Source organism: Python bivittatus, unplaced genomic scaffold (genome assembly GCF_059951505.1).
Source record: "Python bivittatus isolate LINGU-HERP-01145 unplaced genomic scaffold, Pbiv_v1 ctg000480_np1212, whole genome shotgun sequence".
In the NCBI taxonomy this organism is placed as follows: domain Eukaryota; kingdom Metazoa; phylum Chordata; class Lepidosauria; order Squamata; family Pythonidae; genus Python; species Python bivittatus.
In genome coordinates, this window is record NW_028277075.1 from 26,855,984 (window position 1) to 26,868,662 (window position 12,679).

Here is a 12,679-nt window from a genome sequence, read left to right on the forward strand (position 1 = left end):
GGAGTGCATGGAAGGCAAAAGTTGAACAAATGAAGAAGGCAGATCCCTCCAACCAGACACAGGACCTACTGCTGCATTCTACATTAGCCACAAGAATTAGAAATGTTGGTTTCAAAGCCTATTTCAAGATAGAAGTTGCCTAGGGTAGAAAATCATGCCAGAAATGAAGAGGTAAAGCACATTTTGACGCAGTAGCCAGAAGTAGGGTCTCCTAAAGTGGCTTGCACTACTGTGATTCAGTGTAGCCACTGAAAATGGATTAGGATTATATATCTAGCTCCTGACTCTGTGGGTAGCTAATATAAGAGTGGACAATAGTGTCCTGCAACAAAATTGAAATGTCCTTATAAAATCAAGACATTGTGTAGTAATAACTATTGAGAAAATTTCAGTAGATATGTACAGAACAATGAATCAAAAGCAGGACAACCCGACTGGCTTGGGAACCCAGAACAGTACTGTAGTGAGTAAAGAGAATGCCCCTGAAGGACAGAGAAGATATGTTATCAAGGCAATGATCTGATGAATGAGCCCAGGCCAAGAAAGTGGTTTGTAAAAATGCCTCAGACAGCCCTCCCCCAAATTCACATGAAGATAAAGGAAGCACATTCAGACTTGCAAGGTTAATATCAGACTTATAAAGTAGAACAGACTGAGAAACAGACACGGTGTAGACCTAAAGCTACTTTTATTAGAACAGCGACAGTAACAGAATCTTGCAAGTCTGAATGTGCTTCCTTTCCTCCCTCTTTTATCTTTGTGAGAATGTAGGGGAGGGGGCTAAATGAATGTTCAGTTTGTAATTAAATTTTATTCTTCTTACTCAAAATATTATTGGAGAGGGAGTTAAAATAGACATCAGTAGTAGAAACTCCATATTCATTCCTAAGCAAATTAAGTTGACTTTCTTTTTCTGGGCTTAATTATACCATGAAGTGTTTAAATATGAAAAGATTTTAATTTTTATATTATGTGACTTTTGTTTTAAATTATGCTTTTTATTGTGTGGATTTTATATATTTTTCATACCACAGTTACAGGCTGCTATGAGGAAGCCTGTCTAAAATGGCAGAGAGATAACTGTGTAGTACAAATAAATTCACCTCTCATTTTATGTATGTAAGAAAAGTAAGTATACCATATTTTAGAAGCTGAAACAAGCAGGTGATATAAAGTAAGTGCAAGATAAATTATTTTACATATTCATCTGCACAGAACCTGATCTTAGCACATAATTTACTAAATTTGACTAAACTAATACACATTTTGAAAACATTAACATTATAGTTGCAATTATAGTAAAGCACTACTTGTTAATTAAAAAATGATAGTAAAGCCAACTGTATCTTGTGGAACACTGGACACAAGGTTTAAATTTCTTTTCTTGTCAACAGAATCTTTTGGTAGGGGTTTTTTTTTTTTTTTTTGGAGTTAAAACATTTATAAGCATCTATATTAACAAAGATTTAATGCAAAACACAATTCACTATAGACCAAACTTGCTAAGGAGCTTCAAAGCTTCATTAAGAACAAACATTACTGGCTGTGTTTGTTATGATAGTAAGTCCAACTTCTTCTACATTTGCATACTTTATTCTCTTTCTCTTCTAGTATAGCTGCAGTTACAGAGGAGCATAAATATGCTGTATTTTGCTTCAAATTAGCTTTAGCTCAAGACTTCTATTTTTGATTGTGTGGATAGAGGCCACACAGTTTAAGAAGACTAGAGCAGCTACCAGGAACAAAAGGGTTTATTATGTCTGTGCTTATCCATCTATAATTGTATAATTCTACTACTTTAATTCAAGGGACTTTTCTCAAACTGTAGTCTGATATGCAACGCAGGATCCTACTACAGCTTCCAAATGAACCTTTGAATATGTCAATCCAGAGAGGTAGTAAGAAAACTAACCCAAAGTTCACAGCAGCACAAGAGATACATACAAAAGCATCTTTAACAGCATAACACATTGGTCATTCACACATGCAACCAATGCAGTTTCTGTGCTGTACCCTGGTCTGAAACCTAATTGCCAGGAGTCCAAATAATTTGCTTCCTCTAGTGTTCTTTGTAGTTTCAAGACCACCAGTTTCTCTATAACCTTTCCTAAAAAAGGAAGATTGGAGAAGCCTAAGATGATTTAAAACAGTTGGCTTGAGCAAAGGTTTCTTAAGGAGGGAGTATACCACAACGTCTTTTAGAGGTGACAAAAACACCCCTTTATTCAAAGAACTGTTAACTGCTCGAATCCAACTTCCTGCCATCTGATGGGCAGCCTTAATAAACCATAAGGGGCACAGATATAACCAGGAAGTGGCAGAGCTGACAGTACAGACGGCTGTATAATTTCCTTAGGACTCACAAACTCAGAATTATCTTAGATCACTTCATAAGATGAGGTCCTAGTTATCTTCATTGCCATTGTTCAGCTGGAGTCCAGGTCCTCTCGAATCTAAGTGCTTTTGTCCTCCAAATGCTATGGAAATTCTTCATAGCAGCCCTATAAGATGATTTTTGGGGATCATCCTTCCCCAAAAGGAAACAGATTGCCTTAACAAGGGCCCCTTAGCAGCATTCAACAAACACAGAAGTGCAGCAAGTATCTCTTTTGTTGTCTGAATCATCACAATGAGCTCTTATTAATGTCTGATTGTACTCAAGATGGGTCTACTTCCAGTGGTACTCTAGACATCTCCTCTGCTGTTTCATCTCCCTGAGCTCTAAGGAGCTGCAATGAGGTTATAAGGTGTTCCAGTGCAATCTGCTCCAGTGCTCCAGATGCCCCCTTATTCCAGTAGGTGACCAGAGTCTCAGCCAAACCGCCCACCAGATCCTCAGGACATTTTTCCTCAGGAAATTTCCAAAGAGCTCTTTGAAACCTGTCAGAATCCATCAGGTATCTGGGGCAGACTGATTTAACATCCCTACTACAGAGGAGAATTGCATCACAAATTGCAATTGGAAAGTGATCTGTCCATAACAAGGCACAAAGCTCAGTGCTCCCCATATTTAGATCACGTTGCGTCTGCCCAGAGACAAAAACTAGATCTAGTATGTGACTCCTCATGTATGTCAGGCCCTCAATATATTGAATCAAGTCCATGGTGACCATGTACTCCTGGGCTACTCCGGACCTCACCAAGTGAAAGCAAGGTAAAGTCCCACAAAACTACTAACTTAGGGATCTCTATTGCCATCTCAACAATAAGGACAAGTACCGCTGGCAGAGATGCCATTGTGCAGTATGGGGAGCAGTACAGAAGCAGCAAACCCAAGTGGCCCCTTGGGCCCAACTGAACAAAGAAGGTCTCACATCTGGTTATCTGTAGAGTACTGCCTCTTGATGCAAGCAGAATCTCACAGATGAGAGCAGCTTCCCCTCTCCCCTGCCCTGAGACAATGAATAATGCCAGACCTAAAACCTGAATGGGCACATTTCTGAGAGAGGAAATCCCTCCTTCTCCCCTACCCAGGTTTTGGTTAATCTCAGTTTGAGTTCAGATGTCATAAAAAGCTTTGTTTATCAAAAAGGAAAATAAGGGGTTTTAAACATCATCCTTGTGCTGGAGGAGAAGGATAGAGAATTCAAAGAGTATATTTTTGTAACACTGAATGCCCTGTGATGTTGGCCAAAAAAAATAGAACTATTCTCTTGGAAAGTCTGAAATCTGAAACAAAATGTTAAGATGGTCAAATAACATGGCCCGGAAGATGGATATTATTCATAGTGACTGCTTCTTGTCCTTGACCGCTACTATATGTACATTTATTGTTATTGGTTGCTCTCACTGAGTTTTAATTCTGTGCTAGCTGCATAGAGTCACTGTTGCGAGGTAAGTGGCCATATAAATTGACTGAAATATGTAATAATAAATAAAGATGTAGAACAGAAAGGAAAGTGGGCAGAGTTGAGTCGTCAACCATCCTGAGTTATTCATATAACACAGACGCTGAGAATCTGTATACAATTGCAGCAAGCATAAATATGATATATGCATTGTAAGGGAGATATGTACATTTTTAGATAAATAAATTTGTTTAAGATATCAGGCGGAGCCAACTTACACTTTTATATGTAAGAGTTGCTTTTCTAGAATATGTTAAAATAAAATATATATTTAATAGCAGTTACTACCATCTGAAAATAAAGACTGAAAATACAGTAAGCTCATATGTGCACTCCATCAGTTTTTTATATTTCTGAAATAATCCTTGCCTCCTTTTGGGCTAAAATAGTTCATATTTTAAAGTACTGCAAAAGTACCCTTTATAAAAATAATCAATTGTTCAAAACATATCATAGTTATTGTGCTCTACTGGTATTATTCACATTGCTGTTAAAGATATTTAATGGAGCATTCAATAATTAAATCAGCTGCAAGAGCTCTGGGCATTGCAAAGACATGTTTAGTACAGTATTTGGAAAATATTTCTAAAAATGTTATGAACTGTTACCTTCTTTTTAAAGAACTAAAGCAGATTATCATCTCTAAACAGTGTTTTGATTATGATTCAAACACTATGTTTTCAGTTAGCAATTTCTTAAATTGCCTGACTTAGACTCTGGCTGTTAGTTTACTTACTGGAGTAAGAGCCCCTTCTGCTTGTGCCTCCATTAGGCTTGTAGGTGTGACAGCAAGAACATGGCCAGCAATTCCAACTGGGAGTTCTAGTTGATCTGTAAACTGTTCAGAAGCTGCAATTCCACAACATTCAGCACCTAAGTCAAGTGCTGCTCCGTCAGCTGTATGCTTGGTTTGAAGTCTAAGTTTATCCTCTTGGGGGGACTCTTCAAAAACCTGGAGCACCTCAGGCTCTTCATCAGAAGGACTTCCAGTTGTTTTATGCCCCATAACACCATTAGTTCTGAAATCCTGAAGGTCCTGCTCTTTATCAACAATCACCCATTCCTTGGAGTCTACTTCCTGCTGGCAGGAATTCAAATTGACAGCGACATATCCGTTGCTAACACCACCATCACCCTGTTCTGGAGAAGTACCTGAAACCGGCTTGGAAGCTTCAGGCAGATACTCTTCATCATAATGCCAGACATGCTCCTGACATGAAGAAGCTGCAGGAGCACGTGTTTTCTGAGAAGCTGCAATTACAGGTTCTTTGCCACCATTAAGCTCTCTTTTCTTTTTCTCCATGCTTGGGAATGATGAAAGAAAACAACATGATATATCAATGTATTTGTAGTATCTGAGCAATACAAAGTAGAATCCACAGGACATCATTTAAAGTAACTTGAAGTAACTTGAAGTTTTAGAAAAAATTAGGTGGTCCATGGAAATAAAATACATACCAGACCTTGGTATCCATGGTAAATAGTTTCATGTATCCATGTTTTGGAGCACAGGTTTGTGTTATCTTATGCATGTGCAAAATGGCAGCCATGGTTTTACATATGACCAAAATACTTTTTTCATGTGTTATCATCTATCGTCTCATTATCCACCATTTGGCTAGAATGATACTGCCATGAATAATGAGGGCTAGCTATATGTAAACCTATATATGCATAAGATATTCTAATTATTTATTGCAGATATTCTAATTAAGCAACAGTGAAGAACTATACACACACACAAAACCAAACCAGGCAACTGCAAAAGAAAATCTGCATAAAAGAAATAATTACTTACCAGATTTCCAGAAATTTATCTGCATCTGGCTTTGACTCCAAAGTCAGGCGTTTCTCCAGTTCAAAACTATGGATTGATCGTAACTTTCGAACCAGAGGAACATTCCGATCTGGCTGTGTGGTCTCTGAACGGACTCTAATTGGAGAACCAAGGCTTGGTGCATTAAACATTCCATTAATTGGCCCATGACTGTTTTCTTCTTCTGTGGTAGCCTATGAAGGAGTGTCAGAAGTGAATAATAAAGTCATGATAAAAAATAATTTAACATAAGGGGTAACATCCCACTCTTATCAAAATATTTGGATGTAAGATAATTCTTATATAAAGCATTTTCGAAATGTGATTTTAAAAACAGTTCTGGCATATTGCCTCTATTGGAAAATCAGTTTCTATTATTGAAAACCTGTAGATTTTAGAAACACTATTTAACATAAGCAGCCATTTTACAGCAAGTTTGACAACTAGCTCACCTATTAACTACAACAGATCTGTTCACCCAATTTTCATGAGTTCATGTAGCCTCTCTAGCTTCCAACTCCAAAATTTCCTTCCTGTGCCAATTTTCTTCAGACATTCTAGTTTTTGTTGCTCTAACCTGCTATATTTCACTGTCATTGTAATTCCCATTTTCCCTCACTCTTGAATAAGATTCTTAAAAGAATAAGGCAGAGACTAAGTTGGTCTAGAGGTGGTGTCACAGAAGAAGGTGTGGAATCCTCTCTTCCCCTTTATCTTTCATCAAATATGCAGTGATTCTACAGCATACTTTATAATAAGCACTGCACAGTGATGGTTCATCACTATTGTTTGACCTGAATTAGCAATGTCTTGCCATTTTAGTCATGACTAGAAAAACAGAAGGAACTTTTCTTTCGACCCTCTACTCCAATGCAGGTAGAATCACAATGCCAACTTTGACTTGCTTTGCTCTGGCTCAGTGTCTTTTGGAAGGGCAGACACAGCATGAAGACCTTCCTTCTATCCCTGAATACCACTAGCTGTTCTTTCACTGCCATTGCTTCTGCGAGGTTTTGACTTTCCTACTCTGTTCTTCTAGGCATCCCCTTACAATCACATTGAGCATTACCAAGTGATGCATCAAGCACTGCAACCGCATAACCATCTTCACTCCTGTTCTGTTTACTTTTGTCAGGTCCCTCCTTTGACCACACTTCCTTAATCACCTTCCTTTAAACACCTCTGTAACCCTTATTTATTATTTGTTTTCAGCCTTCCCAGGAATGCATGCCCACATATCCTAGCCACCATTCTGCACAGTCTTCTGCTGAAGTCTTAAGGCTTACCCTAAAGGTTGCTAACAGTCCCGATAAACCAAACTATTGAAAGGTCATAACAAATCATGTACTGTTGATCAGGTTTAATATTATGGGAGGTAGCCTAGCTTTCCTCTATATTTCTCTAGAGGATGAATTCAGAAATTTTCATTTCAACTTTTTAAAACTTTTATTCTTAGAAAATAAAAAAATACAAATCAAAACAACAGAAAAGAGAATAACAACAATACAAAAATTACAAATTTAACTTATATTTATGCCTAAATCAAGCAAAGATCTTCAACAGATATCATTGTATAAGTGCAGTATACTAATGAATTAACATAAAAACATGATTTGAATTTCTGGACTAAAAATTAAATACCTTCTTAAGTAATGAGCTTCTCCTGATTTATCTGGATTTGTTTGTAAAAGAAACAGTGGGTATAGTGAACTCAATAATAAGAATATTATAGTACTATGCTAAACATATCAAAATTCTACTAGTTGTATTATCTTTACAACTAGCTTAAAAACTTTTTAAAAGCATTTGACAAGAGTGGAATAATCTTCAAAAACTGTTATGGACAATAGGTTAATTATGAAAGAAGTTTAATTCCATAATTAACCAATTATATTAACCAGCCTAATCAGTAACTAGCATTCATTAGACACATTTTTTTCCCCAAAATAAATAGGGATACCAAACAGTATGGCCATTTTCACCTATTTGGCTTAACCTTATTATATAAGTACTAGCACAGAATACTGGGAAAAATAATCATATTCATGGCCTTAATTTAAAAGACAATATAAAACAAAAAGTAAAGTTGTTAATAGATGATATGCTTATTTAAAAATTCAATTAGAGATACTGTGGTGCTTAAAAGTTTATCAACCCTTTTGAATTTTCAATATTTCTGCATAAATTTGACATAAAATGTGATTGTTTTCCACACAAGTCCTAAAACTAGATAAATAGAACCCAATTAAACAAATGAGTCAAAAACAATATACTTGTTCATTGACTGAGGAAAATGATTAGCCATAGTTAAGATTAGCCACAGTTAGGTTTCAGACAACTCACTAAACTTCAATTAATTTAAAAAGGAAGCAGCAGCCTCTAATTTCTATTTCATGGCTGTACTGTAGGAGACCACGTGAGCTGGGGGGCAGTAGATGAAAAATTAATTGTGTACTAAAAGCAGTTTAATATTACATCCAAACAATTTAGGAAACACACACACAGCACAGCCTCCAGAATTCTTTCCAATCCCTTTATCAGCAGCAGCCATAGGATGTGCCTGTTTTTAATTCTGTGGAACAAAGGAATGGGTGTGTATGTGTGTATGTGTGAGTGTGTTTGTTTCAACACTCCCCTCATATTGCATCTGTATATAGTTCAGTGTTACTGCACAATAGGAAGCACAGAGCAGGAGGGAGAAGGTGTGGGGGCTTAGAATGGAACAGCTGTAGCATTTTGACTCCCACAGAGACAAATCAGGGGAATTTTTTTCTGCAAAGTTTTTCTCCACAGCCTTAAGATGGATCTGACCTGTTTTTTCTAATTCAAACTTGATTTTTCTTTTGCAGGCTTTTCTCATTGTATCCAATTGGGCCAGGTTCTATTCTGTTCTCAAAGAGTAATTAAACTGCTGATGGACAGAATCACAAGCCCCTTTACATAGTTTCTTTCTAAGTAAAGAAACAATGCAGTTTCTTTACATATAAAACTGTACAGTACATAGAAAAGTTTACACAGAATTCTATGGGTGGGAAAGAATAAAAACCCAATATGTCAATCCTAGATACCACAGCATGTTACCAGCGTAGGAGGTACTACCAGCTGTGGAGAAATCTGCAATATTATGAGTTTTCACAGGTACCATGAAGCTGAAATCAATAGGTCTTAAAGAGCCAAATAAGGCTTCTGCTGTTAAGGTACCTATAATGTGATATGCATTCATATTAAAATTCCTAACCAAATATTCTGATAAGCACTATAAACAGTATGGAGAAAAGGACTAAGACTACTTTGCACTACATTAAGACAAAGACACCTAAGAATTTCTCTTAAGAAATTCACTGAAACATTCATGATTTTTAGAAACAGATCAATATTATTCTATTCAGTAGCAGCAGTATCAACAACTAGAAATGAAACCTTTATGCTCATATGTATACCATATATGTATATGTATGCCAGGGGACAAATTAAGTGGTTTTCTTCATCATACTCTGTTTATTCATTTTTCATGAATAACTGATTAGCCACTGCTGGAAACATAAGATATATATTAATTTGAAGAAGTGAGAAAAAGTATATGTTATTATCTGAATAACTACAAGACTTACTTTATGGATACCCAACTTAATCTTATTCCTGTTAGCATCCATTTCTTCCCACACATCCTTTTCCTGAAGACGATGTCCAGGAGACTCTGGTAACTTTTCTGGTGAGATTCCAATAGGGATACCATTCTCACCATCACTGAGCTGTTCATCAGGAAATACTTCATCTGTATTCTCTCGTAATAAATCTCCTGGTATTGGTGTAGCATTGGCAATTCTATAAAAAAAGTGAAAATTAATACTGAAGATGTCCCAGTTTCTCTTCTAAATGGGCACTTGCTATTTTCCTCTCTGCCTTCGATGATAGAATGCAGTTATGACTCTTACCAGTCCTCTTCTAAAAGAGGAAGAAGAGTTCCCTTGATAAGGAAAACAGTAATTAATCCTGTCTACCAGAAATGCAGGACATGAAATTAAACATCTCCAAGCAGTGTGTAATCACACAAATCTGCAGTCAGACCCATTGAAATCTCAAGGACAATTTTATTTGTTATGCATATACAGATCTGTCTAGACTGATCAACTGATCAACAAACTAAAATGTCTTTAATTATATGTCATTCTATATGACAGCAGAGATAATCTCAATAACAGGAACATGCTGGAGACTATAATATAGCAATAGTGTTCAAGATCTGTAGGTTTTGCAAATGTGCATTATATGACACTTTTCTCAATTTCTGAATTATATTTTTACGCAAACAGCAAGCTACTAAAGGTCCTCCCAGGAGTCTAGTTCTGATACTATTTTGCCTGTCACCACACATGCATTGTCACTTTTGTTTGTATGTTTCTGAATTTTCCTCAGTAATATCACACAGGAAAACAAGATTAGGAGGTCAGTGCTGTGTGACCTTCTTAAGAACTAATTTGGAAAGCAATAAATAGTAGACATCCATTTTAATCTAACCAAAAAGATTAGGATTGCTGAAAGTAAGATTTTAAATGAAGATTTAAATCTTCAAATTTAGAAATACAGTAGTAACTTCAGTAATGCTAAAGCAATCTTCCCTAACTCCCAGCTTTCCATTTGCTTATGAAGGTATCATAATTTACAGCCAGCATGCCACTTCATTAGGATAAGGAACAGATGAGAAGGTACTATTCCATCATTTTTGCCTCTGGTTTTCTCTCAACTGTCACCAAGTAATAGCCATTGGGATGAATTGCTTAATAAAGAACAACTGTTTTAAATTTCTTCCCAAATACATCATGCCAGTTGAACTGTTTTCAACCTGGCTGATCAGGATAAGAACTGCGACTCTAAGAAATAATGCCTAATTCTTTTATCCCTCCTATCTTTTTTTCTTATGTGTCATATGTAAGAGAAAACACAATGAATGAATGTATGAATGAATGTTCCCTGACAGCTCTGGAGGATACCAGTTTGGGGATGACCCTTCTCTTCCAAAAGACAGTAGATAGTCATCTATCATCTTACTACCTCTACCATTATATGTAACCTTGAATCACTAGATACCAGCATCCTTATAGATTACAATGCAAATTATGGTGAGTTATAATTAAGCAGTCACTTAATTGCAAGTGCAACACTTCAAACTGTATTGAATAATTTCCTTTTCTTAATGAAGTACAATTTAGAACAGAGGTGGTCAAACTGAAGTCTTCCAAATACTTTAAACCCATCCATCTTAGTCAAAATGGCCAAATGCAAGTAATTACAACAGCTGCAGTTCAAAATATCTGATACAGAATGTTGAATCTTGATCCATTAATTAACCTGAGATGCTTGATCTTAATATGAGATTGCTAAATCTTATGATAGGTGCTTAAGATTTGTCAGCATTTATTATGAAGGAATGATATCTTCTTTCGTAATAACTGCAATGCTATCATCCATGAAGACTCACCTGCCAATTTTCCTTGCTAAACAGTAAAAAGAACTGAAGCTTATTCTGTAGGACAGCACTTGGTAACCAAAGAAAAAGCACTGATAAATTTAAAATGCTAATTCATCTAAAATCCAAATAAATGATTCAAAATACCCTATTGCAGCTGGGGTCAGACGAGTATGCAGCTGAGGAGTAGTTGAAGTAGTGGTAGTAGTGAGAGAGCCATCAGCCCCACTCTTTTCCCAGTCAAAAAGATCACTCTCTGTCACCCCAAAGGTCTTCATGCTATTATCAAAGACGGACATGAGAAGCTATAAAAAAAAGAAAGGAATTCATTATATTTAGTGTCAGTTATTTCTTCAAATTATTTTTTGAAAATTTTGTTCTGACATTGTCTGAAAGTAGATCTTTATACAAGATCTGCATAATACATTTATTATTAGATAAAATGAAATACTACCATTATTCATCTTCTAAATAAAACACAGCCTCATCTATACGTTTCTTGGTATCGCTTATAAAAATTCTAGCTGCTGCATGTCCAGGTAATAGGAGAAATACGTGGGACATAAATATCCTATGAGTATCAGGAATATAACAGGGACTTGGTCTGGATGAAAGAATGGATGTTGCTGAGAAACAAGAGACTTTTAGAGTTAGAAGTTCACAACCTGAGGTTTGAATGGCATGGATACTTATGGTACGATAAAATTAAAATTAACTCATTTTATTAGACGTGCTATATTGAGAATATGGAATAGATATAAACCCAGGTTGTGCCCAAAAACACCTTTATGGATCTCAGCTCAAGAAGCATTTCACAGAAGAGAAACAGCAGACAAAAACAAATGGTTGATGTACTGGGAACTATTGAAAAACCATCAAGGGGAATTTAAGACTAAATCAAGAGAACAACTAATAGCAGAAGGATATAGTTGTCAATAGTTTTCCCATTTACAGTTATCTAAAAGATTTAAAATGGACAAAAAGACTTATGGTATAGAGCAAAGTCAGGTAGAATTTGATGTACAATTGTGCACTGACGATGAACATGTAATTGTGAAAATATATAAACTTTTGTTGAAATTTGAAACAGAGGAAGAACAAATTAAAGAATGTATGATAAAGTGGGCTAAGAATTTTTGTTATAACATACAGATGGATCAATGGGAAAATATATGGTTAAAAGGGTTGAAATTTACATTATGTTATGATCTTAAAGAGAATTTTTATAAAATGATGTATTGTTGGTACACGATGCCATAGAAATTATCTAGAATGTATAAAGGCACTCTAAATGTATGTTGCAAATGTGAACAATATGAAGAGACATTCTATCATGCTTCGTGGACATGTTAAAAAAAGCTAAAAAATGTTGGATTCAAATACTTGCATTAATACAGAGGATTTTATAGATTAATATTCAACTGAAGCTAGAACTTTTCCTTTTAGGACTGATGGATACACAGTTAGAAAAGAGTCATGGAAGATTATTTCAGGATATGATTACTGTGGCAAGATTATTATATGCACGAAGATGGAAAGATTCGGCAC

At 35.9% G+C, this 12,679-nt stretch overlaps 1 protein-coding gene across 3 annotated transcripts in view; it reads right to left on the reverse strand.

The window, feature by feature from the left end:
- Positions 1 to 12,679, reverse strand: part of TTBK2 (tau tubulin kinase 2) — a 93,439-nt gene that overhangs the window by 18,557 nt on the left and 62,203 nt on the right. For all 3 annotated transcript variants that reach the window (XM_088145530.1, XM_088145531.1, XM_025165008.2), the window contains exons 10-13: positions 11,279 to 11,436; positions 9,276 to 9,489; positions 5,647 to 5,858; positions 4,585 to 5,152 (exon numbers count right to left, since the gene is read on the reverse strand). In XM_088145530.1, coding sequence (XP_088001656.1) covers positions 4,585 to 5,152; positions 5,647 to 5,858; positions 9,276 to 9,489; positions 11,279 to 11,436 — 1,152 coding nt within the window. The remainder of the gene's footprint in view (positions 1 to 4,584; positions 5,153 to 5,646; positions 5,859 to 9,275; positions 9,490 to 11,278; positions 11,437 to 12,679) is intronic.